Here is a 26,958-nt window from a genome sequence, read left to right on the forward strand (position 1 = left end):
GTTTATAACTTGATCTACAAAAAAATAATACCTCCCCTCTCCCCACAGAAAAACGCAACTCCTTAACTGCTCTTCATGTTCTTTCATTCACTACTTTGTAGTTTTGAGAGGGTTTGGGAGATTGTTTTATTAACATTGATTTGATTTCTAAGAAATTACTTTAGTAATCAAACTAATACATTACACAGAGGACATTATTTAGCATCTTTTGGAAGCAAAGTTTTCAAGACCTATTACCACCTTATGTCTTTTTCTCAGTATTATAATAATCTCAATAGTTGTCACTTAAAATTCTAACAACATTTCTTTCAAAGTGAGAATTAGCTACTGATGTGCCATTATTGCCCCCATTCTTTGGCTTTCAGTGATCAGGGTTTGAAAGCAAGTATTAAGCATAATTCTGAGTGAAATTCTGCCTAGCAACAACAGAATTCAATTTCTAACAGATGCAAATAGAACTCTGTTAATACCTTATTACACCATCTGCTGTTTCTTACATTGAGCAGATTTTGATGAGTTTTGACAAAATGGTGGGGCAGGGCAAATAAAAATAAATTTTTAAAAAGGGACCCAACACCAATTGGAGGTGGGAAGAGGTCCTGGACAGTGGTTTGGGTGCAACCACAAATGGCTCACTGGCTGATGCCCTTTAACCACGGTGGAGCACTGGACAGTGGTTTAATTAAACCTTATTGCAGACCATGATTATCAAGGTGGTTTATTTTGGCTAAATAAGCTACCCTGGTAGCAAAAAATTGCTGCCAGATGACCTGAGAATTTGAAAGATACTGTGAAATAGAGAGAACACAGTTAAATAAGGACTTTCCCAACAAAGTTTGGGTACAAAACATTGGCAATATTTTGTTTACCAAACCATTTTTGAATGGCTACAGGTGACTTTTTAACACACATTTGTACTTCATGTATAGTAAAATTCTTCCTACTATTCGGCGGGGTAATAGAGGTGCTCAGCTTATGTAGGAACAAATATGGTAAGCTGCCTTATACTGAGTCAGGCCATTGGTCCGTCTGGCACAGTACATTTTCCAGTCCACGCTGGAGATGCCGGGGATTGGGCCTGGGACCCTTCTGCATGCAAAGCAGGTGCTCTACCCATGACCTATGGCCCCTTCCCAAGTGTCTACATGTACCCCAGCATGTTAGCCCATGTAGCCAGCATGTAAACAACCGTCTGCATAAGACTTCTGTTAATCTAATTGAACAAAATGACTATATCCCTTTATGTACCGAGATCTGACATCTTGTTGTAGGGTAAAGAAAATTGATTGAACAGGACTCATATTAAAATAAAACGAAAGACAAGAACAGAAATGCAAGCATGCTAGTTGTTAAAGTGTAATATGTGAAGGAAGATTTAGTTGTTTTTCAAATCACGAATCTATATTTCAATAGTAGCTTTCCCCCATAGCTTTCTTTTAAGGATGCAAAGGATGACAAGTGTCAGTACTTCATACAACTAGATTTAATAAGTTATTACAGAAAAAATTAAGTCCAAACTACAAAGTTGAAGCAGTTGTAAGCAATAGCAGCATTGAGCTCCATGTTTAGTCACAGTACTGCAGTTCCATACAAAGCATTAGTCCAAGCCAAAAAAATGTAAAAGCCTTTTAGGGTTACTAGCAAAACCAGTCTAAGAGAACATGTAGTAAAAGATATGGTACATTTAAAATTAGTTAGTTGAAAAAAACAAGTACAGAGATCTTAGCTGTGAACACTCTAAAAGTTATGTCCATTATTTTGACAGCAAAATTACAAATACCTAGTACTTTATACTCCAACAGAACTACATCCAGAAACAAAAAAATAGCAGAAATGATTATCCCGTATTAGCACCCTGGATATCTATTTGTTGCTAAACGTTATTATTAGGTAATTTAAAATGTGCAGAATGACAATAAGAGCCTGTGATCTGCTACCCATTCAGGTTATTGAGCAAATCATCAGCATGAATATAAAATACTCTGTGGTAAGACAGAAACACTACAACAGTGGAGATTGAGAAGAAAAGTTTTCTGGTTAAAAAAAAAGGTTTAAGCCGACATTATACAAACTGGTGTAAAAAGCAACTACATACAAGCCAGGTTTAACAAAAGACTTTTTTTCTTTTTCTTTTTACAAATCTGTGACTAATCTTTCACTCATATCTTGCAAGTAGAGATGTCACAATACTGAAATATTAACATGGGGGGATTTCCCCCAGTAAAGCACTATATTTTTTTTGTTCTACTCTAACAAAGATAGTGAAATCAGCAAAGTTAATTTGCTAACTGCATATATGTAATACAATTTTCTTTTAGCCCCTGCCTTCCTAAAAGGCAAGTGTGTAGGCAGAAATCTAAGCACACACTTTGTACCACTTCGCAGGAATTTGAGAAAATTCTCCTTCACTTCTATTATACTTTTACAATTTGTGAACACCCCAACCAGTAGTACCTAATCAGAGTCTAAATTTTATTCACTATTTGATTTTGCCTATACATTACTTACAAAGAGAACACAATGGGCCAACTCTAGACATTTCTACAAGAGATCAAAAAGTTGCCTCCCTTCAGTAGATGTCAGCTTAAAAATAGATAAAATCTAGTAACTGATGCATCTAGAGCAGGCCATTGTACGTTAAGTTTATATAACACCAGTTTGGTTTGCAGGATCTTAAGGGGCAGGTAATAGTATCTCTAGCTTCGGCACAGACATTCTGCCAGGATAGCAGCAAAAGGGTAGGGGTTAGACAGGCAAAGGTGGAGATGAACTACATAAAGTGAAGCAGTGTTTTCATAGCAGCAACAGATGTTGCACCTGTGATGTAGAAGGGCTGACACAAAGAAAGAGAAATAGACAAGCAGCTTGAAAAAAGTGCTCAGATATAGTAAAAAGGGTTGCTACACATGCATTATTTAGCACTAACTATGCAGTAAATTACACTGTATGGTAATTGCACTGTAACATTATGCAGATTCTATACAACTCCTCCATTTGTTCTGGGTTACCATGTAAAGAAGTGCACAGAAATGCAGCATGAGGGGCGGGTTTAATAAATAAAATCATGGCAGATCACACTGAAGCAACTTGGAAGAGATTTCAGATTAAAGGTCCAAAAGAGGCTGTAAATAGTATGGGCGGTGGGGGAAGACGGGAGAGAATTGAGCAAGCATTAATGCTATATAGTCTCCATTTATTTGTTTTTTTACTTGCACCCTACTATGAAGCAGCAGTGCTGGGTTGTGCCTATGATAATGAGGGCGGGTGGGGAGAAAGCAAATTAGTATTATGCTGAACAGGCAAGGCTGTAAACCTGCTATTTTTATCGATTGGAGTTCATTACAACAGCAATAGTGTTTATCAGCATTGGTGTTGTATAAATCTAGACAGCGAACTGGTACTGTGACATCCCTATTATCTTCCTAAATCATTCTGATAAAGGAAAAAGGCTTCTCAAAAATATCACATCATTTTCCTGCTTCATTCTGTAATTTTATTGCCCAATTATTCATTACAGTTTTTCAATCATTTCACATATCCAGCCATTTTCACACCATTGTAAACCACATCAGCGAGTTAATACATAAAGCTTTGCATTTCAAAAAACTAGACACTTTAGTAACAATATTACAAAGGTTTTTTTAGCTTCAAAAATAACTGAAAATGAAAAAAATAAACTTTTAAAGAATTAGCATCATAAAATTAATTTATTCCAAGTAAAAATACAAAATAATATTAATGACATTGACCAGATATGAAAGTCTCTCCCAGAAACAACTATATTAATGGTTGAGAAAGCACTCCTTAAAGAAAATCTGAAATAAAAATGAAAAATATGTCAATGTTTAAATTTCTCTTAGCAAAAAATCTTTCTAAAAATAACAATGAAAATTTGTCTCAGTACAAAGGCTACATTACTATTGAAAAAATACCAGCATGAAGAAAAGGTACATATTTGACAGTAGAAAAATGATCTTAGTGAATCACAATGTCTAAAGTTTGCAATGAAAATAAATCTGCAATAAAGATTTATGCCTTTTTTCTTTTCTTTTTTTTCTTTTTTTTATACAAACAGTACAAACAGTATTGCACATAACAACAAATAGTCGAGGTTAAGTTGCCTTCAAAAAAAATCGACTAGTTCAAGTCTCACATCAAGAGAAGGCCACAAGAGGACCTGTTGTAGCCAGGGGCTTCTTAGTCAAGTTGCAGTTCAGAATACCTTATTTTAAAAAATAACTTCTTTTCTTGAAGGACCCTCTTATAATAATATAACATATTAACAACTTAGGGGGCACATTCATTTACAAAACAAAAAGGGACCATGTTATAATTTAATAAACTAAAAAATTATCTTTAAAAAATACAAACAGAAGAACTCTCACAATTCTGGTCAGTCGTGCATAATTGCTTGATTATAAATATACAAATTAAGGGAAAAATATTTTTTCACCTTCTATTCACAACTTCCAGCACCAATGCAGATTGTTTTACATCTTTCCTTTCTGTATTTGTTTTAATGTTATTACTCAAATAACTTTCAGTCTCTCTCTTTTTTTCCTCCCGCCTTTCTTTCCAGGGTATGTTGTACATGAAAGAGGGAAATTTCTTCAAAAATGTATATTGTTTCACATAATTAGGTAGACTTCTGTAAGTTAGCTATGATCTTCAATATTACAGTTATAAAGCTCTAACTTCATTTTCAAAAACGCAAATAAGCATGAAAAAAATAAAGTTACCCATCTGTTAAATCATTTTCTCGCAGAATTAAATTAATATATATTTTTCTGAATAAACTTACTTAGAAAATATTTTCTTTCCTATATTTCAAAATTGAGGTATTGCAAAAGATCATGTCAGTCAGAAAGCATGCCTTTTTCTTTTTAAAAAAGAATAATCTGCCAACTATTGAAAACTGTCTAGATACAAAAAGTAGTGCATAACAAATCTTGTATAGATGAAAAGAAAAGAAAACCCCAAACAGAAAAAAAGACAGCTGGGCTGGATAAAGCAATATCACAAAAATGCCCAGAAGAAACAGTGGAAGGGATAATAAGAATGATTTTTTTAAACCAGTAAAAAACTATTTTTTTTAAACACAGAAAGTTTCTTTCAGAGCCAATAATTGCAACTAAACATAAAAAGAAAACTTACAAAGTTAGACATTAACAAGGCCATCACAACACACAAAACCAGAACATTTAAATCTACTATGCGGTGCCAAATCCAGTCAGATTGTCCCCAGAACTCCAAAAACAGTGTGTGGGGGGTGGGGGGAAGGGGTGGGGGGAACAATTAACAAAAAACACCCAGAAAAATAGTGTACACATTCTCACATTCTCATAATTAGCACACTAATGTGGGTTTGTGTTTGTCTTGCAGCCCCTTAGAACATGCTAAAAAAATGTCCATCATTATATAGTAGATCTCAAATATATTCAAGCTTCACAGGATACATCCAGGGTTCAAGAAATTAAATGTCACACCCAGACAGCAGACATCTTGCAAGTTTAACTTTTTTTTTATGTAGACATTTCTTTAGCACCACCTTTTTTCTCACCTTTCCAAAAAAAAATTAAAAAATGTGCCTAGTTTATCAGCCTACTAGCCATATTCGTAGTGTACATATGCTGTTATGAGCTCTTTGGTTTTCTGGGCAAAGGCTGCAGGTACATAAATGGTGCAAGCGTTTATGAGTTTCGAACTAAGAGCTCAAATTTTTATTTTGTGAGTGTGCATATGTAATTGTATCTGTTGTTGAACTTTCAGAAGTGTGTGAATGTTAGACATAGAGGCTTAAACAGTTAAAGTTTGATCACAGTACTAGACATAATCACTTTACTATATAAAATAAATTGCACAATATATAACAGAGCACCGCAAAGTATTTCGTCTATCATTCACAAATTGGTTTTAAGGATATTCTACATCTAGTTTTTTAAAAAATATGTGTTGTAATATAGGTCATACTGCAATGGGCTGATCCTAATTTCAGAAGCATTTACATTTACTGAGGCATGCCTTCCTCCAGTCAGTAATCTCTCTGTGTGTGTCTGTGTGTTCTTTAAATTATTTTACTGAGTACTTTGTAGCCTATATAGATTCTTAATTGGTGCATTGTGGGCAGATCTTCATATTAGACATATATAAAAAATTTATTGCATGCAGCAACCTGATTAAGTAAACATGCAGTCAAAACTATTGACCTTCCTTGGAAGCTTTCTGAATGCTATACTGATCTCCTTTCAGCAGCCATCACTATTTTAAATCACGTAATCATCTTTTTAATCGATACCCTAGCTTGAATAGAGTATTGTGGTATTAGTAATACCATCTTAATAGCAGCAAGAGCTATTGCAGCATACATTTACATAACACTAAAAGGCCTAACCAAATAGGAAACCCTCAGCAAAACAAAAAGGGGGCAGGGAAGTGGGGTGGAGAAAGTGTGATCCAGCTTATGAGGTATCATCCTTACCAGTAAAAATGGAGAGCAACTAAAGACTTGTTAGGGCTATTCCTATTCTAAATGACCCAAACCTAATGATTGCTGAATATCCATTTTATGTTTTTGCTACATCTGCCACCTACTTGTGAGTGTTACCTTTGGTAAATCATCTGCTAGGGGCAAATCTAAGTTTCTGAAAATAAGTGCATGCTCCAGTTTTTAAAATAAAATTAATTATAATCTTTAAAATCGTCATCACATAGACATCAACCTAGTGGCGGCTGATGAGAACGGCAGTCTCCTTATTGTCAGATGTAACAAGTCTCGTGTAAGAAATTAAGGTACCAAGCAGATGTTTGTGTGAATCAAAGTGCAAAATCAGTACAGTTACACTCTGCTAGGCTTGTATTATACTGGACACAGAGTTCAGTAATGTGACTGTAAATCATAATCATAATCATAATCATAGTAATCATAATAAAAAGACCCATCTCTTCATTAAAGTCAAGGATGAATGCACAGATTTCCAGAACACTAAAGCCCTGAGGCAGCACTCGCGTCTCCCTTCCATTTCTTCGGTTCCAGTACTTGCTGCTGGACGGAGGCCCAGGCTTCAGCTCCAACGGAAGGGAACGTGGCGCGGCCGATCTCCTCCTTCCTTCACGAGTGGTTTGTGGAACTCTCGTCCGGCACGAGAGTGAATGCTTGCCCAACAGTATTCGCAGTAATACTGCAAGCAGGTAACGTTGGCACAGAAGAACGGAGCAAATTTTCCACCACAACGAGTGCCCTGGCATTCATCACACATCTGATCATCAAGCACATATGGCTTCACTTCCACCTATATGTGTACAATATATAAAAAAAAGGCACAAAGCAGTGCAGGAAATGAGGAAGATTCTGTGATTTAGTCTTATAAATGTGAATACAGGAGAAGCCGATATGCTATAATAAACATGTCAGAATTCAGTCAATGGCAGGAACTCCATAGCTTTCAAAAGCTTTTAAGACAGTTAGCGCCAGCAATTCAATATTAGGGCCCCTGTGCCTTTAATAATTTGTATAGAAGTGGCAATTTTGCCTGGGACAGCTTGTCATGATAAAGTGTTGCAACGCTTTAGAAAGCTAACTGTCAAAATTGCCACAATTGTACAATGCCATTGCATAGCAATGCAAACCCCAATGCAGACTCTCAAAGTACAGAAGCCAGAATGGCCCTTCCCACTTTAGATGGTTTTGAATAGGTTTTAATACCAAATGGAGATGGTGAAGAACAGACAGAGCAGAAGGGAATAATATGCTATTCTTTTCAGTCAAGTCAGGGAAGAGCAGCAAAAATGTGCCCTGGGACTATTAAGTAACAGTCCTTTATTACAAATCATTCAGTGATGGTGAAGATTCTCTTTGAACCATGACTCTAATTTCAAGTCTTCTCGGGAATCTTCCAAGGACCAACTTTAGCATCCCTGGCCACAGCTCTCTGCCTGTGTTTAAAAAGAATTGCACCAAAGCTTGGGGGGAAATAGGAAGGCATTTAGAGCGTCAGCACAGTCAGACCAAGTCTGCCGTGTTTCACAGCATTCGCAGGAACTTCAGCATGTGTTACGTGAACCACCAATAAGGCATCACCCTTAAAAATCTGCTCTTTTATTTTTGAACCAGCAATATTTTAATATCACTTTGCCCTCCCCACTATAATAGTTAATGTTTAGGATCTGCTTTGAACTGAGACCACGAGATAATGATACTGATCTAAATTTGGAGCAGAAAGCCCAATAAAACTACTAAGCAAATTGAATTGAATTGGAAAAGAAAACCCTCATCTCTCTTGTATTGTCCTATTTTTCTTCTCAAAACATTAGATGCTATTGCCAAAATAAGTCTACAATTATTCTTTGTCAAGGTAATTATATTCTGAGCTCAGCTTTTAAGCCAAAGTGACAGCATAACTCAGGATTAACACTGACTGTTCCAGTCATTCAAGAATTAATGGCTTTATAAATTAATCTCTATCATTTTTGTTATCATACTTCAAATTATAAAAATGTAAGAGAATGATTCATCCAAAGTTAATAATATTTATGTCCCACTGCTTTCAATGGAAATGTTAAGCACATGCTTAAATATTTTCCATTAAAATCAATGTGAGGATATGTTTACTCCTATTTAATTAGAACAAATGAACAAACAAAAATAAAAATAAACATATAAATTTTGCTTGTGTGAAGTTTTGCATTCTCTGTTTTATTTTGGAAAAAATGATTACGTTTCTATGTAAATAAGGTCAAATTAATATTTAAAAATATACAATTCTCACAGGAATTTTCATTGGAATCATACTATTAGCAGCAATATTTTTCCATGGATGAATCAAGACTGTGAAGGAAATCAGTTTCAAAGGAAAAGGGATCATTGCTTTGACCTCACATAAATTTGAGTATTTGCTATTTCTCCACCTTCCCCCAATTCAGCCATGACACTTTTGCTCAACTATTGTGTCTAGTTTACCTTCCATGTATGGCCCAATAGTTATATTCAGAAATATATTCCATAAAAGTATATTCTGAATGAAGGTGGGAAAACAGCAAAGGGCATTCTATATGTTCTTCACTTGCAGACACAGGTCTGATTTCAGCAGACTCTTATAGAAACCCATTTCAGATTAGGAAGTTCTAAAAGCTAATTTTTAAAGTCTAACTTTCACTTTACTTTGGCCATTAAGGAAGATGTCAATGTCCAAAAACAGATCAAACACAAGCTCTTGGGGGAGTTTCATAGCTCAGCAGTGGAAAACACACTTTACATGCATATGGTTCCATGTTCAATCCTTGACATCTCCAGTTAAAAGGGTCTCAGATAGCAGGGCTTGGAAAGGCCAAAGCCTAAGACTCTGGAGAGCCACTCTTAGTCAGAGGAGACCACACCAGGATAACTGGAGTAATGGTCCAACTTCACTTAAGTCACCTTTGCAATTTGTCAGCAGGGTTGATCCATCCTGTGATGTCTTACTTACCCGTTTATCAATGTCATTGTGTTGGAGCTGGACAAAGCGTGCACTAATAGCAGCAATATAGCTCTGCTGATTGGAGAAAGCCACTCTACCAGCACCTTTGGGGTACTTCAGCTCTGGGTCTGTATCAATGCCAGCATAGCAGACTCCTCCATACAAACGATCCATAATCATTGCTAGTTCAACTGTAAAAGAATGCCAAACAGTAAAAAACCCATGTGTTCATTTAATCGCTAGAATCTCTTAGACACATTTCCCATTCATCAAAAGGCCAAAAAAAAAAAAAAATCATAAAATTACACCATCTGTAACAACATAAATTTACAGCTGGTAAAAGCTGGAATGTCATTGACCACACAAGAAGTAGGCATACTAAAAACAAAAACCAGCAGAATAAAATTTAATTTACCAAGATAAACACAATAGAAGAAAAGTTGACATGTCCTCATCTGTTATCTATCTTTCTGTTGACTGAATCAATTTTAAATTATAATCAGTTTCTCAACATAATGGCTTTTTTCAAGGATTACATTTAATGAAAATAATTCTTCAGGTTTACTGGAAAATCAGGGTGCAAATTAGCTATTATTGCAAAAAAAAAATCATCATAAATACTTCAACAAAAATGAACCTAGAAAATATTTAAAATAGATGGATTATAAATATTCAGAGGCTTAAAATCAAAATCAGTGGAGGAAGTAGGTAATCTCAAACTGTAGAATTATTAGGCGGGGAGTCGGCAGAGTGGCTACCGAAATGTAATAATAATTTTAAAGGCAAAACTGGTATACAATTTAAAGTAATCAAATTAAAATTCATTACACAGACACAAGAAATAATTAATTTTTTCTAGGTAAGCTCCACATTCAGTAATTGAAGACATTTTTAAATGAAAGTGAACCATGAATGAAGGGAACTACAACACTGGTTTATTCCAAATTCTAAAAACAGCTCCCCCACCCCCCCCACCCCGCCAATGTATGTAATAACTGAGGCAGTTATGTCGAAACTTTGGACTGAATCTTAAATTGAATCATCTGGTTTATTTTCAGAGGAACAGAGAACAATGTCACTCAAGGCAAGGATTTGTTCATGTTGCTGAAGACACGGTGCTAGCTGTCTAAGCAAGAACAATATGCTCAAAGTTTGAATCTTAAAGCTGCTTTAATTTGTGCTAAGCAATGTTCAAATGGAACTCATTATTAAAACCCAGGACTCCCAGATTACATGTTATATGGATATGCTGGAATTTTTCCCCATGAATTTTTTTAAAAAAAACCCAAAGTAGTCTGGTCGGGCTAGGAGTTTGAACCCTCCCTTGGTCCTTTTTCTGCTTGACATGAACCTTTCTCAAGGTGCTTTTTAACCCATAAAGAAGAAGATATTATCTTCCCACAGCTCCCTTTCCCTTTTTGTGTAAAAAAAGCGACTTGAGGAGGGCAATTTTCCGTTGAAAACTGGCCAGAAAGAAAAAGGATTAGGAGGTTGACTCTTTGACCTGCCGTTCTTCTCAGATGCAGACTGAGCAGGCTGCTTTCAGTTAAAAACCAACCAACCAACAAACCATGAGGTGGGGAATCTTCCTCTCCAGAATTCTACATAATGGGTTCAATCCAGAGATGCCCCTCTGCAAATGAAAGGGCTCCTTTCATTAGCAAAGGGAAACAGGATCTAGTGGATTGAGCTGGAAAATGGAAGCAGGGAGGCCATTTTCGTTGATCCCTCCTTCCCCACTAGAGCCTCAAGTGCCACCTCACACACCGTTCTGAAAGGGCTTCAGCTTGACCCTCACGGGATGAAATTGCATTGCTCTTCTTCTGCACGGTATGATGAAATTGGCTCTGTTCCATCAGTGTTCTATGGCAGAGCTGGTTGTCTCTAAACCCAGGCACCATTTTGAATACGCAGCCCCCCAAAGGAGCCGCAGCATGTTGTCTGAATTTAGCCATTGGGGTTATGTAATGGCTGTTTAACCCTCACATAATCCCTGGTGACTAAGTTTTGAACGGCATGCCGCTGCGTCACTGGGCATTGCATATTCGAAATGGCACCTGGCATGCACCACAGCTCATCATAGTTTAAAACCCCCACAGTGAGCTCGGCATGTAGTCTGCATCGTGATCTCGCTGCTTAAGACAGAAAATACACATATAGAGGAAAAATAGGCCTAACCAACTTGAAATTTCCTGGAAAACTCTAGAGAGACTATTGTATCAAATGTTTGTACATTTTCACTCACCGGCTCGGAGAGGTCGTGGAACTCCTCCAACAAAAATAGTTTTTCTCGGGTCTAAAGGTTGAGAACCATCCATTACAAAGTCACTGTCACTTAAATTCCAAGGTCGAATTTGCACCTGAAAAATACAATACAAGATCAGCTTCATTTTAAACTCCCATTTAAAAAGCAACAGAAGGGCTTCTAATAATTTGCCATTATTTAAATAGGTAGGTATATTAGAATACTGTATTAGCAATATTAATTCTGTATCAATACCAACCAGTGAATATGGAATGTTCTCAAAGTTCCCTTTACAAGAATAAATATGCTCCATTTGTGAAGACCCATCGTTAAAGCATCAACCGTGCTCCAAAACTGCTGCATCTCCCAGGTGCTCACCACCACTACTGCACACAAGGTTAGCCTTGCCATTTTCCAGGCACAATATACATACAGAAGTTTTTAATGTAGCAGCAAAATAGAACGAGACCATTCGTATAGTCTTTTAACACCTAAGAAGACATCCAGCATCTTAGTTTGCATTTATAGCAAAACAATCTGGCAGATTTGGCACCTGGGCCTGAAGAGCTCTCTCTCTCAAGAGAGAGGTCCTTCCTCCATGACAGAAGCAGGAGGGGAGGGAGAAGAGAGCACAGTCTCACTGACAGTTGGACTTGTCCTTTGGGGTGTAGACAGGGAACCTAAGAGAGAGAAGGTGGTGGATTTTATTGAAGCCTGTCTTCAACCCTTTTGCTGTTGCAGAGTAGGTTTTGTCTGACCACACTTGAACAGAAGAGAATGGCAAGCTTTAAGCAGGGTCTTTACTTAGTATTAACAGGCATCTTCTTCTTAGAACTAAAACAGGCAAAATAGGTAGGCAAAAATGAAAACAAAACCAGCACCCCAACTTCCTACATCTGAGTATGGCAAACACATGAAGAAGGTGAGCATGCCAGCCCCATGCTCCACTCATGCCTTTCTGTCACCTTTTGCATGAGGAGGGTGACTTTCTGAAGAGGAGATCCTGTACCTGTGGAAGCTCTCCACAAGATTTTGAACGCGGATTTTCCAGCTTTCTAAATTGCACGAGAGCCCCAATAGATACAGGAGGCTTCATTCTTCAGAAAGTCATCCTCCATGAGGAGAGGGGACGGAAACATGCAAGGAGAAGATGGGACTAGTGCTCTCCCACTCCTCACATGTTTGCAATACTCAGATGTTGAATACCTCAATAGGGCTTTTGTTACACACGTATATAATTGCACTACCCTCTAATTGACCTCAGAGTTAGGGTTAGTGTAGCTAGGGTTCACAGCAAATTCATTTCTTTTGTTCCTCTTGCATCCAGAATTAGGCATATGCAACTGGGCTGGGGGAAGTAAATTTCCATACACCCTCCTCCTCCTCCTCCTCCTCCTCCTAAGCAGCCCCTCCAACCCACTGAAAATGTTTCACAGCATTGAATGGGGCAAGTTGTGAGGTGGGGGAGAAAGGGGCTCCACCAAAATTGGATGGCAGCACCTGTGAATGGAATTCTTCTACTTATAGAAGGCAGGTCTTGAATCCAATCCCCTATGTATTTTTTAATTGCTTCTCCACCCAATGAATGCTCAAGACCACTTACAATAAAATCATAAAAACAATAAAAGACAATGAGCAAAGAATACACACCAACACAAAATTAATAAAAGACATACACTGCAAAAAAGAAAAAGGGGAAAAAAGGATCCTTTTTGAACCGAAGAGTGACATTAAATACCCAAAGCACAGAGGAACAGTATAGTTTTTACCAACCATCTAAAATCCAATATTAAGGGAGCTAACATAACTTCCTTAGAAATGCGGTGCTGTTACACAGAAGGTTCTGTCTCGAGTCCCCATCGACCTTACCTTTCTGGGCTCGTGTTTGCAGATGAACCCACAAACAGGAGTGAGTGACAGTGTTCTGCTGTGAGGTGAGCTCTGATCCCACCCCACACCCCGTTCCTCAAATGACACATGCACAGCCTCTGTATTGAATATAAATTATGATAACTTAATATTTCATTTACTGCCTCTAAGTAAGGCTTAAATAATATCTTTCACACAAATCAACACCATTTGCTTCTATTACAAAATGGAATAGAGTCTGGGACCCAGAGTATTGCACACCTAGCTCAACATGCCCAAGGGTGTGTGGGTGTGCTGTGCCTCTTGATCAGCAGCCCCTCATGGCACATTGCACATCTCTTTTGATACAGAGAGTTGTTTTAAAAGCAATTTCCAACATGGCAAGATAGTCTGCTGATAAAAGGGGGGAAAGGAAAAACAAAACAAAAAACCACTGGCTATGTTCCAGGTCTTAGATTATACAGAATATTCAGAAAGTACCTCTACAGTCTGCAAGTCAAGATTCAAACTGCAGAGCTTGCTGTCTTTTAAATACATTTTGAAAACTGAAGAAAAGGTGGGTGGTGGAATTAATTCCTGTACTTAGGCTAAGAGGATTGCCCAAATGGAAAGCATTTACTCTGTCCATTTAAGAAGCCAGATGGCTGAATTTGGGACAAAGTCTTTGGATTGTTTTGAACTGAGCAATCCACAAAAAAGACATTTTGATAAGTCTTATAAACCAAGGGCAGATCCACACACAGGCTTCGGGACGCCCTGAAGGCGCTTTAGGGCACCCCGAAATCGATGATGTAGACCCTACCTTAACCGTTCCAAGAAGAGGCGGAGGAGGAGGAGGAGGAGGAGGACGCGGCCCCGCATCGCCCCTCGTGGGGATGGGATGAAGAGTCGCCGTGCCCGGCGGCTTCACCAGGGAATCAGCTACCGCCCACCTACCCGCTGGCCTCCTTTTGCCGGCGAAAGAGCCACCCGGGCCCACCCGGGTCAGAGAACTCGGCAGAAGAAGCCGGCGGCGGCTTCCGCCCGGGTCATAGAGCTCGGCGGAAGCCGCCGGCGGCTTCTTCCGCTGAGTTCTCCGACCCGGGTGGGCCCGGGTGGCTCTTTCGCCGGCAAAAGGAGGCCGGCGGGTAGGTGGGCGGTAGCTGATTCCCCGGCGAAGCTGCCAGGCGCGGCAACTCTTCATCCCATCCCCGCGAGGGGCGATGCGGGGCCGCCTCCTCCTCCTCCGCCTCTTCTTGGAACGGTTAAGGTAGGGTGTACATCATCGATTTCGTGGCACCCTAAAGCGCCTTCAGGACGTCCCGAAGCCTGTGTGTGGATCTGGCCCAAGTAGGGAAAGGTGTATATTCTCTGGATTTGACACAGCTATGCAGTTTTTTTAATCCATTCACAATATATATACACATACACACACAGTACAATAAGAAAGTGATCTGGTTTTAACACTAACCCATAGTGCAGTGTTATATGCATGATGTTCAAGGCTTGTGCACTTACCGTATTTCTTCGATTCTAAGACGCACTTTTTTCCCTAAATTAACAGCTCTAAAAATGGACTGCATCTTAGAATCGATGGCGTCTTAGAATCGAAGCAATACGGTAAGAGGAAAAGAGGAAGCTCCTGCAGCAGCCTCGAGCCATGCGAGCGAGGAGCTGGTTGGGTAAGCGCCTGGTTTTTTGTTAGGCAAATTTATTCGTAAGTCCCATCGATTTCCATGGGACTTACTCGCTTGTCGTCATCCCCTGGTGCAGAGACAAGTAAAGAGCGGGACTGGAGAGTTAAGTTTACTCTTTGTTTCAACGCCCCCCCTTCTTCCCGCGCAAACGGCAGTTTCTTCTCTCACAGAGGGAAAAAAGAAAAGGACACAACCATTAGAAGAAAGCGCGGGGGGGGGGAGGTTGGCTGGGCGGTGAGGGAAGTATTTCTTTGATTCTAAGATGCCCTTTTTCCCCCAAATTAACATCTCTAAAAATGGGGCGCGCCTTAGAATCGATGGCGTCTTAGAATTGAAGAAATACGGTATATCTCTCCTCATTTTCTGTGGCACTTCCATTTTCAATTTACTGTAGTTTAACATGTTAGATCTGAAACTGTAATTAATTTTAACTGTGGTTTAGGGAAACAAGCCAAGATTGCAAAGCACAGCTTGAAGTTGGCTCGCTTTGCTAAACCATAGTTAAGGCTAACCACTTATTATTGTCCAGGTTTGGATAATAATAATTATTATTATTATTTCTTGCCCGCCTCTCCATTTTGATCGAGGCGGGGAACAACAATAAACGATAAAATACATAATACTCAATTAAAACATAATAAACATTGTTTAAAACATCCACACAAAAAACATCCTAAAACATTTAAAAAACATTCCACTGGATAGGCCTGCCAGAAGAGATCAGTCTTTATAGCTTTCTTGAACAAGTAACCACAGTTAGTTAAAATAGAAGCAAAACTGGTTTCTCCTCATGCCGTGCCACAGAAGGCAAATGAGCACAAGATTTATTCATGTAACATTAAACCGTAGTTTAGCCACTTCTGGTATGTCCGAATGAGGCCAATATGAAAAGTGGTAAGTCCCAGATCTTTTAAATATGCATTGCTTTATACTATCCTTCCCCAGCCTGCTGCCTTCCAGTTGTTGTTGACTATAACTCTCAGAATTCCTGAACATTGGCCATGCTGTCTAGGGCTGATGGGAGTTAAAGTCTAAAACATCTAGAGGGCACCAGGTTGGGAAAGACTGTTTAACACCAAGAAATTCCAATGAGTCTATATAGTTACACTTTTAAAATATTTTCATTCCTCACCACTTGCTTTTCATGCGGCTGTCAGTGTGCCTACAATCTAGAACATTACAAACATTAGGTAAAAGCAGCTGAAACTATTATATGTAAAATGTACACAACTGGCTCATATCCCATCCCCCAAAGATTCATGTGTGCTTGTAAGTATGCAAAATCTGTTATGCATTAGAGCAGAGATAGGGAGGAGATAGATCTCCAAATGTTTGGGACTTCAACTCCCAGAAGCCTATGCCTGCCACCATGGCCAATGGTCATCAATGCTAGAAGTTGAATTCCACAACATCAGGAGATCTATTTTCTGCCCATCCCTGCATTAGCATACCCACAGTTCAATGTACGGAGCTAATTCGGGCATGCAAAGAAATGTACAAGAAGACCGACTGCATTAAAACATGTGAGAAAGCTCTTCCAAGCAGGCAGTGTGCCCATATTAGAGCTTTGGTACCTGGATCAATTTGTTGGATCAGAGCATTTATCCATTATAGAGTGGTAAAGGAAAGAGCTTGAATACTGAAGTGTTCTAACATTTGCTGATGGCTTGCAAAGCTTTCATGGTCAATCTGGGCTAAAGCAGTATGCCAGCATAACATTCAAAGTAAAAGAATACTGAACACCCATTTCTTACAAGTGTATTTGGTTTACTTACTGGTTTATCCTTGATAGTGGGACTTGATACACATAGGTAAAGTTTCCCATCCTCTTCCAGACAGGCATCTATCAGAGCTTGCACAGAGCTTTCTTCCTGGAATAGCAGAAAGGCATAACCTTGGGGGAGAACAAATTACAAAACAGGGACAAAGTCAATAAACACAAGTTCTAGGAAATGCAGAATACATACACAAACTAAAGCACAAATATAGCATGAATTATTCAGAACATGTGCTCATGATACAGCTGATTCAAAACATAAAGGGCTCCATCACACCAGCGATTTATCGCACACTCCCCATGCCTGGTATGCAGTTTTGCAACCCGATACCCACATGACGTCGTCCACGTCCTGCACTCATTTCGGCTCTTATCCTCCATGTTTCATTTCTTTTTGGAGCAGAGAGTCTGGATTAGTTTACCTCTCTGTGAAATAAATGCTCTCCTCCCTCCTGTGTATTTCTGTGGTTGCGGTCTATCGACCATCATGTTCTTTGTTGGGGGCCTGGATGTCTAAGGGCGGTCTCGCTAACAAAAGAGGAGGATGGTGCGATTCTCATCTCAACCATGAAGGGGAGGGAGAAAGGTCCCATTTAACTCTATGTTCTTACTCCTGAGTAGGCATGACCAGGAGTGGCACAGTGATAGCTCTTAAGTAGAGTTTTCAGCATGCCAAGTTTGAATGAGAACGGTCCATCCCTTGATTTTTTAGGATTTTTAAAATCTCTCCCCCTTAAACCCTTTTCCTGGTAGTCCGCAAGTGCAAAGGATCGATCCTTTGATCATGCTAAGCTGTGCATTCCCAAGTTTATAAAATAGAGATCTGCTGTTCCCTTACTCAAGAGTAAATCCCATTGATTTCAACTGCATTTACACCCAATTCATACTAAAATCCCATGCATGCTTACTTTTGTGTAAACCCCATTTTAGTAAGTCTGTCTCTGTTCAATGGGGTTTACTCAAAGATAAGCATGCATGGGATTTTAGTATGAACTGGCGTGAGGGGAAATGGCGTAACCTGGGCAACAGGGAATAACTACGAAAGTACGTAGGAGAGAGACAGAGTTTTCCCTAAGTGAGTTCAGTAACAAGGAAAGCTACTTCCTAGGAAAAAGCAGTGCAAGACCAGGAGTGCCCCATGTCGACTACTAGGGAGGGTGTGGTGTCCAACTAACACCAACCAATGAACTGTAGGGGGAGATATAAAGGAGATCTCCGCTGTGGCACCCCGGTTGTGGAACGAGCTCCCCAGAGAGGTCCGCCTGGCGCCTACACTGTACTGCTTTCGTCGCCAGCTGAAGACCTTTTTATTCTCTCAATATTTTAACACTTAATTTTAACTTAAATTTAAATTTTACTGTTTTAACTCTGTATTTTAATCTTATAATCAACTTTGCTGTGTGGTTTTATCCTGGTTGCGCTTTTTATACTGTATTTCGCAATTGTGTTTTTAACCTGTTGGATGTTTTTTGTGGTTTTAATTTTTGTGAACCGCCCAGAGAGCTTCGGCTATTGGGCGGTATACAAATGTAATAAATAAATAAATAAAATCTGAGAGTACATCTCAACGGAACAACAGCGATATGCTGGTGTGCAGGAGAGGAGAGCTGTAAAGATGAATGAAACGTAAAAGCGCAAAGGTGTAAGTGCTCAGGCTTTCATACGCTATTGAAACGAAGGTGGGTAATTCGAGGGCAAACCAGGGCAAACGTGTAGTTGTGATGGAGCTCAAGGTTTCTGTGGAAAATTAGTAACAAACCCATTCCAGACATGCCCCGTCATGGCAGTGGCTTTGTTTATAGTTTCACCTGACCCTAGAATACAAGTTGCACACTTGAAAAAAAGGCTTAGGTAGCAGCCTTCCCCAACCCAGTGCCCTCCAGATGTGTTGGACTGTAACTCCCATAATTCACAACCACCATGGCCAATTCCACACCTAGAGGGCATCAGGTTGGGACAGGTTGGGACATAATAACTGCTGCACACATTCACAAGCAGAAACTTTATGCAGGAGCGATAGATGCCTTATGCAACTGCAGGAGGAAACAGTGCAAAGAAGAAGAAGAAATAATATATGTGCTGTTTAACTGTCATGCCTCGCAACTCTACCACTTATACAACAGCAGAACAGTCAGTACCAAGAGGGATTGACTGGAGTGGTGTTGGGAACACCCAATTTACAGATACGCTCGGCATCCTAACGAGTATTTGTAACACAGCCTTGCTTCAGCAATTCAGCCCCTTCCAGCAGCATGTATGTTAATATTGATTGAGTGCAGCAAGATCCTTGCCTGTGTTGCACCAGTTGTGTCTCACCATTACATGAGAGCTTATGCGAATATTGCGCTGACACAGACTAAAAATATACACTCTCACTACATTTAGCCATTATTCTATCACCATCACATTCTCCCTCCCCCACCCACAATCCCCTTGCATACGTCTGGTCCAAAAAGGTTTATGGTTATAGATTATATATAATTTAAGATTCGGACATTTTCCAACATATTTGTTATCTTGCAGACATAGCAAAAAGCACGGTGGCATATTTGGTAAGTATACAAAATGGGACATATTTAACAGCTTTCCAGGTTTGCCACAAAGTGTACGCAGGCAATCCTAGTTCCCTGGCAAGTATACTTGTATAATATATGGTTTTGCAAACATGTGTTTGTCACATTGACATCTGAATCTTTCCAGAAGTTCAGTTAAGGAGGAGCAAAAACATACGGGGCAGGAAGAGCAGAATTATAGCCTAAACACAGCCTATGTGGTCTCTCTGCTGGGTTCCTCATTGTGTGGAAGTTCATACATATGTAGGTTGTCTCCAGGCTTTTAAATGAATGATCATAGGTTAAATGTGGAGTCTGCCACCACAATCGTGTTCCCTCCCAACATGTGTTCAGTCTATGCTAATTCAACATCTAAAAAGCCCCATTTTTAAGAATATTTGTGAAATAGATATATAAAAAATGAGAACTGGCTCAAAAACATCAGAACAATAAGGCAAAATAAGGTACTTTCCTACAAGGAGGATAAAGAAGACTGAATTTGAAAATCCAGGTAAAGTTTCTAACTGCAAGTACCTCAGCAATGGAATATACTGCTGAGAGATATAAAATTTCTGCACAGGTACTATTCAGAAATATGTTAAATTCCAAAAGCTGACCCCTTTCCGCTGCACCCAGTTCTGTTAGAATACTTAAAAAACTCCTAATAGCTGGTATAAGAAGCTTAGGCATGAGATGGGCACCAAAACCGGGGACAAGATGAATTATTTAAAAATAATTTATTAAAGGGATTTTTTCTACATAAGGGATTACTAATATTTACTTTGGGATTTTCGAAAGACTGCTTAGTGACAATTTTTTAAGATTCAAGAGACAATGTTGCTATTATATGCCTTTAATGACTTCTTTTACCTGAGGCCAAATTCCAAAAACCTCCATCCCAGCCAAATACACTCACAACCAAGTCCAGCTTCTGGGTACAGTATTCCTCTGACACCAAAGCTCCTCCTGTTGAATTTCTGGCTGCCTGGATCTTCACCCGCCACATATGGTTATCTCACAAAGAAGGAATAGCTTATTATTCAGGCCTTAGCTATTCACTTTCTCCTCACCTTTCTCCTAGTCCTTTTAAAATATCACAGACCTCTCCCCCCTCTCTCCACAGATGGAATTACTTTATTTAATTTTATTTCTTGAATTTATATCCCACCTTCCCGCAAGAACATGCCCAACATAGCTAGCAGTAAAATTAATACAAAATACACAGTATTTTGGAGATGATAGGCATTTGTAATTATGGGTTTTTGACTTAATATTTCATCCACAATATCAGGTGTGTTTTTTTAGTAATAGCCCATTTATTTTAGGATATGAACCACATCGACAAGTCATTGTGATGGACCTGATATTCTTTAAAATAATAGAAGTTACATATAAATTTGAGTGAAGACATTTAACAGAGCATTTCCTAGAAACACATGTAATGAACAAGTCAAATATTTTGTATACTACCCTATTTCTTCGATTCTAAGACACACTTCCCCCCCCCATATAAACATCTCTAAAAATGGGGTGCGTCTTAGAATCGCGAGTGTGTCTTAGGGTTTTTATTTCTGTTGGTGGTACTGAAATTAGTGTGCGTCTTACAATCAATGGCAGCGTCTTACAATCAAAGAAATACAGTAGTAGTACTTCGCTACAGTTTAGGGATCTGCTGGCTAGATCTATAGAACATGAAGATGTATTATCGATGTTCTGCTTCCTTGGCATTCTTCATTGAAAGAGGCAACCTTGTGAGTAGGGAAGCATGGTGGGTCTCGTCAGAGTTGATGCAGAACAACAGCATCCCTGGGAGATATCAATACGCTTTGTACACTATTAATGAGGGAGTTGATTGGCAAGTAAGGGTTAGAATTTGAATGGCAGGACAGCATTTGGTTTTTGATTGTTCAGCCCCGGTAGATGTGATATATAGGAAAGAAACAGTAGAACTCATACCCAATAGGTAAGACAATCTAGTAAAGTAAGCCTGAGTTGGAAGCAGGCTGGATCATCATCCACCTACCATAGTGCAAGGAGAACAAGGTAGGCAAACAGAGATGGGAGACTTGATTAATACTAGTGAAAGCAAGTGGTTTGGTTATTCTCACCATTCAGCCTACGAGAAAGACTGTCAATCTTTTGTACAGATTTTCTCTCCTTTTCCAAGTTGGGAATATCATTGAATGGCAGTATAAAAATACTTACATTAAGAAAACACTTTAAAGTTTCTAACAAATTTGGATGTGCATTCTTAATGTTGGGAATTGTAAAGAGTAGTGATTCTACTGATGTACTAGCTACCCTGTTGCATGGCAGACTCCCTGGCTGAGCTGATCTCAAGTCTATATTGAGATCTCTCTTTCCTGGGGCCATTAATATCCATGCTTAACTCCTTTCTTTTGGTGTAGCTCAGATATTCCTTGCCGCCACCATGTCATCGATTCTATTCCAGTGGAACGGCTATGAGGCATTCTGTCAAATGGCCAAATTGGAACCATCATTATTGGTAATGGGGGGGGGATTTCCTAGTAATAACAATGACATAAGCACATGAAGTAACTTTTGGCTGACAAGGGGAGAGGAAGAGGCCTTGTGGGAAAACATTTCAGCAATACTCAAAAGACTTCCCTACTACAGGACTACTTCAAAATTAGAGTAAAAAATGGGAGTACACAACCTTAGAAGGTAATCAGAGCTTTGCTGGGATTCTTAGTTCCTAACCCAACTGCTGAGTGGCATGGAGAAGCACAGCAAGTGCATTTGCTAAGTGTCTCTGCCATCCAAGCACAGCAATTCCATTTTGCTTAAAGAGTTACAATGTGACAACACTATCATTTTATATTGGAAGAACTGTTGAGACATTCAAGGAATTCTTATCAAGAATAGCTGTGAAAAATCAGTGCCACACAATTACAGTTGTTTGTCCAGGGCAAAATATTTTAAAATATTTATAAGCTTCAAGAAAATGAAATGCTCATAAGGACAACTTATGTTAAAAATTTCTACTCTCAGCTGATTGGCAAAGAGGCTGATCTCAGGTGGAGTTTTTTTTAAAGAGCCTGACTCCAAGGTGAGTGAGAAGAATATTCAGAAAGGGTTGGATACATGACGACACGAATTGTTCACATACTAATATGCACAGATCTGCACAGGCCCCCAAATGAAACCTTCTGGAAACTGATAAAATGCTATTGCAATGGTCAATAAAATACCTATTTCAAGTTTACCTGACCAAAAGAGTTTAAAATAATCATGCTGCAGGGTTTATGTTGAAATCCCTGACAGCTCAGAAGCCAGTTATAAATAATCTGGAACAGTTGTGACCAAGTGTTGTTTAGCACTTTCAGACAGACATTCAGGGCAACTGGCAGGGCTTTGAAAGCTGTTTCCCATATTAGAACCATGATAAAAATAGGAAAAGACTGTTCCCTTGTCTTCTGCTAAAATAGATCTTACTCAAGAACATTTTTACAAGCATGACAGAGCACTGATTTAGCCTCCCCAAATGTAGAATGCTTTCAACTGTAATAACGTTGGGCTTTTGTACTCCAGCAACAATTAGATATTTATTAAAGCAACAGCAAGCACATTGGATTGGTTACAAAGTTCCCATGACTGGAACTCTGCTCACAGGACACTCCCACTAGAGGAAGAGGTTTCCCCTTCCAACCCCTTCCTCTTCCAGCCCTAATAAAATGGCTTATTAAAGTGGCTAGCATTGTGCTAGCAAGAGTAACACCAGAGAAATTTTAATGAACATCTTTTAAACCGGCAAAATAAGTAAGCCCTGTTTAAACTAGCATTTACACAACTTAAAACTCATTTAAACAACCTAAATGCATCAGGACACCAATGTAAGTGGTTATGGATTCATGTCCTTAAAAGACTAGCAAACAATGGCATTACAACTTGCATTTCACTAAGTGACATCACGGCATGCACAAGTTAGTAAAAGAAAGTATATTACAAAAAAAAATTAAACCCGGAGAAGATGAAACCAAAAGCAAAACAACTATTTAGGACAAGAGAAGAATAAAAAAAGTTCACACACAGATTTTGGGTTTGCATGTAATGTCAACACAATTCATCATACTACGCTTAATTAAAAAACAGTTTGTCATTATGTGCGAACCAGGCCACCGATTGCACTTCAGACTACATTTTTAGCCTTTGTGGTCTGGTTCAAGCATCACGCTAATCCATGGCTTATTTAAACTGTGTTTGTTGCCCCACTCAGGGTTTATCTGGCAGAGGTCTAAAAAACATGGTTTGGTTTCTGGGTTGTTTGTTTCCCTTCTCCTTCACCCACACCCTCCCCATATTCCAAATGCCTGTGTGACACTGCAGTACTGCCACATAAAGAGTTTGGGGTTGTTGTTTTACTACTCTTGCCCGTTGCCTCTGTATCCTGGCAAAACAATTCATGATTCTCAGTTCACACATGATGACAAACCATGGTTTAAGCAACCCACAATTCACAATCCAACAACAAACCATAGGTTCTTGTCATTGGTAGTTTGTGGTTAACAACCCATAGTTAACCCATAGTTTTGGGTTTGCAAGTAACAACAACCCATGATTCAACAAACAGTGGTTAATTAAATCATAGTTTGCTGTTATGTGCAAACTAGGTCAGAGCCTCATGTTTGAGATTCTAAATTCACTTCTGAAAGCATATACAGTTAAAACGATCTTCATTTTTCTGGTGTTCATCTTCAGTCTTCACTAATTTGAGTTCCTTCAGATCTGTTGGACAGTAACTCCCATCATTCCTGACCACTGACCATGCTGGTTGGGGTTGATGGGAGTTGGTGTCCAAGCATCTGGAGGGCACAAGATTGGGGAAGGCTGATCTATATTCTATCTTCAGTAGCACCTTAATTGAAAAACATATTGAGCATTTTTAAGAAGTATATTTTAAAAAAATGTCACAGAAGGCAGTTTGTTAATCCAGAAAGTTAATATTAAAATAAATACCTTTAGGTGGAAAATATGACTTGCTTTCAGCTTTATGAGGCCAGTCCACTACGAGAGGTCCAAACCTACGAAAGCTGGCAGTGATTTCATCTATATATATAAAAAAATAGTAGTAAGGACCCTTGAAAAGATAACATAAAGAAAAGAGACAAAACTAAACATTCTTCCTTGATACTAAACATTCTTCCTTAATACTACCAAGTTTTTAAATAATAGTGACACAAGTCATTGTTCACATTTTTCTGATTTGGAACCAACCTTTAACTACCACATGCAACGTGAGATCCCACCTTATTTACTTCTACTCTATATGTCCATATTTCTTCCTCTCTCTCCCTGTGTGTACCTGTTTTCTTCTGCCTCTTTGCCCTCTTAAAAAAAAACAGAGAAGGAAAAGAAAATGGCACCAGTGTGACCCATCTTAGGTTGGGGTGGAATGGGTTCTGGCCAACCAAGTTAAAGGTCAATGAGCAAAGCCAAGATATTTGTCACATGTAATCTAGGTTTTTCTTTACGTATATATATTTCTAAGATTTGGCTGCTTTTCTAATCTGCCTAGGAAATCTCTATATTCTTATACAAACTTAAATGGCTCCAAACAGATAAATTAACATTTTTTATGTTTTGTTGAGACTAACATCAAGAGTCCAACAAAATTCTAAATGTTTTACAGTCTATATCTCATGAAGAAATTAGTATTATTAGAAATTAGACCTGTAATCAATTCTAGATTACTGAATAAAAATAATTCCATTGTGATATATTGTCACCTAAGAAGAATTTCGGTGAAATTTTCTAGAACTACGTGTTCTGTACAGATACCTCAAGTCATCCTATCCAAAAAATTATCACATTTTTCTATGTATGTACTTATATTAAGACTAACTGTACAACCTATGCATATTAACTTGGTTGGTCACCGGTACACCTAGGGGTGACCATATTACACCAACTTTAAAATCACTTCACTGGCTGCCAATTAGTTTCCAGGCGAACTATAAAGCGTTGGTTATTACCTTTAAAGCCCTACATGGTTTGGGTCAAGGTTACCTGCGGGATTGCCTTCTCCTGTACAATCCGCCCTGCACACTCAGGTCCTCTGGGAAGAATTTACTCCAGTCAGCCACAGCTAGGCTGACAACTATTGCCCAGAGGACCTTTTCTTCTGCCGTCCCTGACTGTGGAATGGCCTGCCGGAGGAGATTCGTTGGCTTAGTACTCTCTCTGAGCTTAAGACAGCCATAAAGACTAATCTCTTCCGGCAGGCCTACCCAGATGAATTTTAAACCTAAGAATTTTAAGATGTTGTGATTGTTATTTTAATATTGTATGAGTTTTAATATTGTGTTGGTTTTATGTGCTCTTTTAACCAGTTTTATGTATTGTGTTATTGTATTTAATGCTGTTACCCACCTCGAGGAGGCGAGAGGTGGGTAAGAAATTATTATTATTAATTATTATTATCTTAGAAGTAAGTTCCACTGAGATCAATGGGTCGTATTCCTGGGTATTTGTGTATAGGATTGAAGCCTAAATGGCTGAAGTCTAATTCTCACTGAGAGAGTAAGACAGCTGTCTAGGCAGTAACTAAGCCTAAGTAGGTGAAATTGAAATAATCACATATTTTCCTTTTGTTTATTTCTGTGTTCTTTCACCTGCCCTTTTTCTGTCTGTTTGAGTCTCATTTTCTAGATTGTGAGCCCCTCAAGGACAGGGAGTTCTCATTCTTTTTTAAAGTGCCATGTACATGAATGGTACTAGTATTATTAATTTTAATAATTAGGCTACAACATTTCAGATTCCTTGAATTATTCCAATTCCTTGAACATTTAAGCCCTCTTTGGGCATTCTCTTTCATGTGATTCCAATTGCGTGAGAGTGAAGAACCTACACACATACGGCAGCTTCCCTATTTCAGATCTTCCCCCTCCTAAGTACTGTATAGAGGGTGGCAGTGCCACCACAGATGGAGCAGATCTAGCAACCATGATCTTGGTCTCTCACAGATTGCATGAACAACTGGGTGCCTGAATAGGGCTCTAGTTAATATATAAGGAATCCTTTTGTAGGATACAACCCAAACACAGCTTTACTCTCTCAGTGAGAATGAAGTCTAAAGCCCCAATGCAAAAAATAGTTTAAATCTTGTGCCTTTCCATGTGCTTGGCAAAATATGTCCATGCATAGGTACAACTCAGCTATAACTGGTGGAGGAAGAAGATAAGGAAGAACATTTACAATTGCATGTGTTGAAAATTATTTCTGCTTGCTTAATGAAGCAGATACACAGTAAAGGTTCCAAATGGCAACCCTTGAAAACTGTTTAAAACTTCACTAGGTTCTGAATGCATTGACCACCAGAAGCACATTACTCCAAAACTCTGAAATCTGAATTAGCTATCAATTTTAT

At 38.9% G+C, this 26,958-nt stretch overlaps 1 protein-coding gene across 7 annotated transcripts in view; it reads right to left on the reverse strand.

Moving 5' to 3' along the window:
• Positions 1-3,470: 3,470 nt before the first annotated feature.
• CPEB3 (cytoplasmic polyadenylation element binding protein 3) overlaps positions 3,471-26,958 on the reverse strand; it is a 101,182-nt gene continuing 77,694 nt past the window's right edge. For all 7 annotated transcript variants that reach the window (XM_063132877.1, XM_063132881.1, XM_063132880.1 and 4 more), the window contains 5 exons: positions 24,549-24,638; positions 17,018-17,136; positions 11,698-11,812; positions 9,462-9,643; positions 3,471-7,289 (listed from right to left, as the gene is read on the reverse strand). In XM_063132877.1, the coding sequence (XP_062988947.1) occupies positions 7,062-7,289; positions 9,462-9,643; positions 11,698-11,812; positions 17,018-17,136; positions 24,549-24,638 (734 nt within the window). In that variant the 3' untranslated portion in view covers positions 3,471-7,061. The remainder of the gene's footprint in view (positions 7,290-9,461; positions 9,644-11,697; positions 11,813-17,017; positions 17,137-24,548; positions 24,639-26,958) is intronic.

This window comes from Elgaria multicarinata, chromosome 8 (genome assembly GCF_023053635.1).
Source record: "Elgaria multicarinata webbii isolate HBS135686 ecotype San Diego chromosome 8, rElgMul1.1.pri, whole genome shotgun sequence".
Classification (NCBI taxonomy): Eukaryota; Metazoa; Chordata; class Lepidosauria; order Squamata; family Anguidae; genus Elgaria; species Elgaria multicarinata.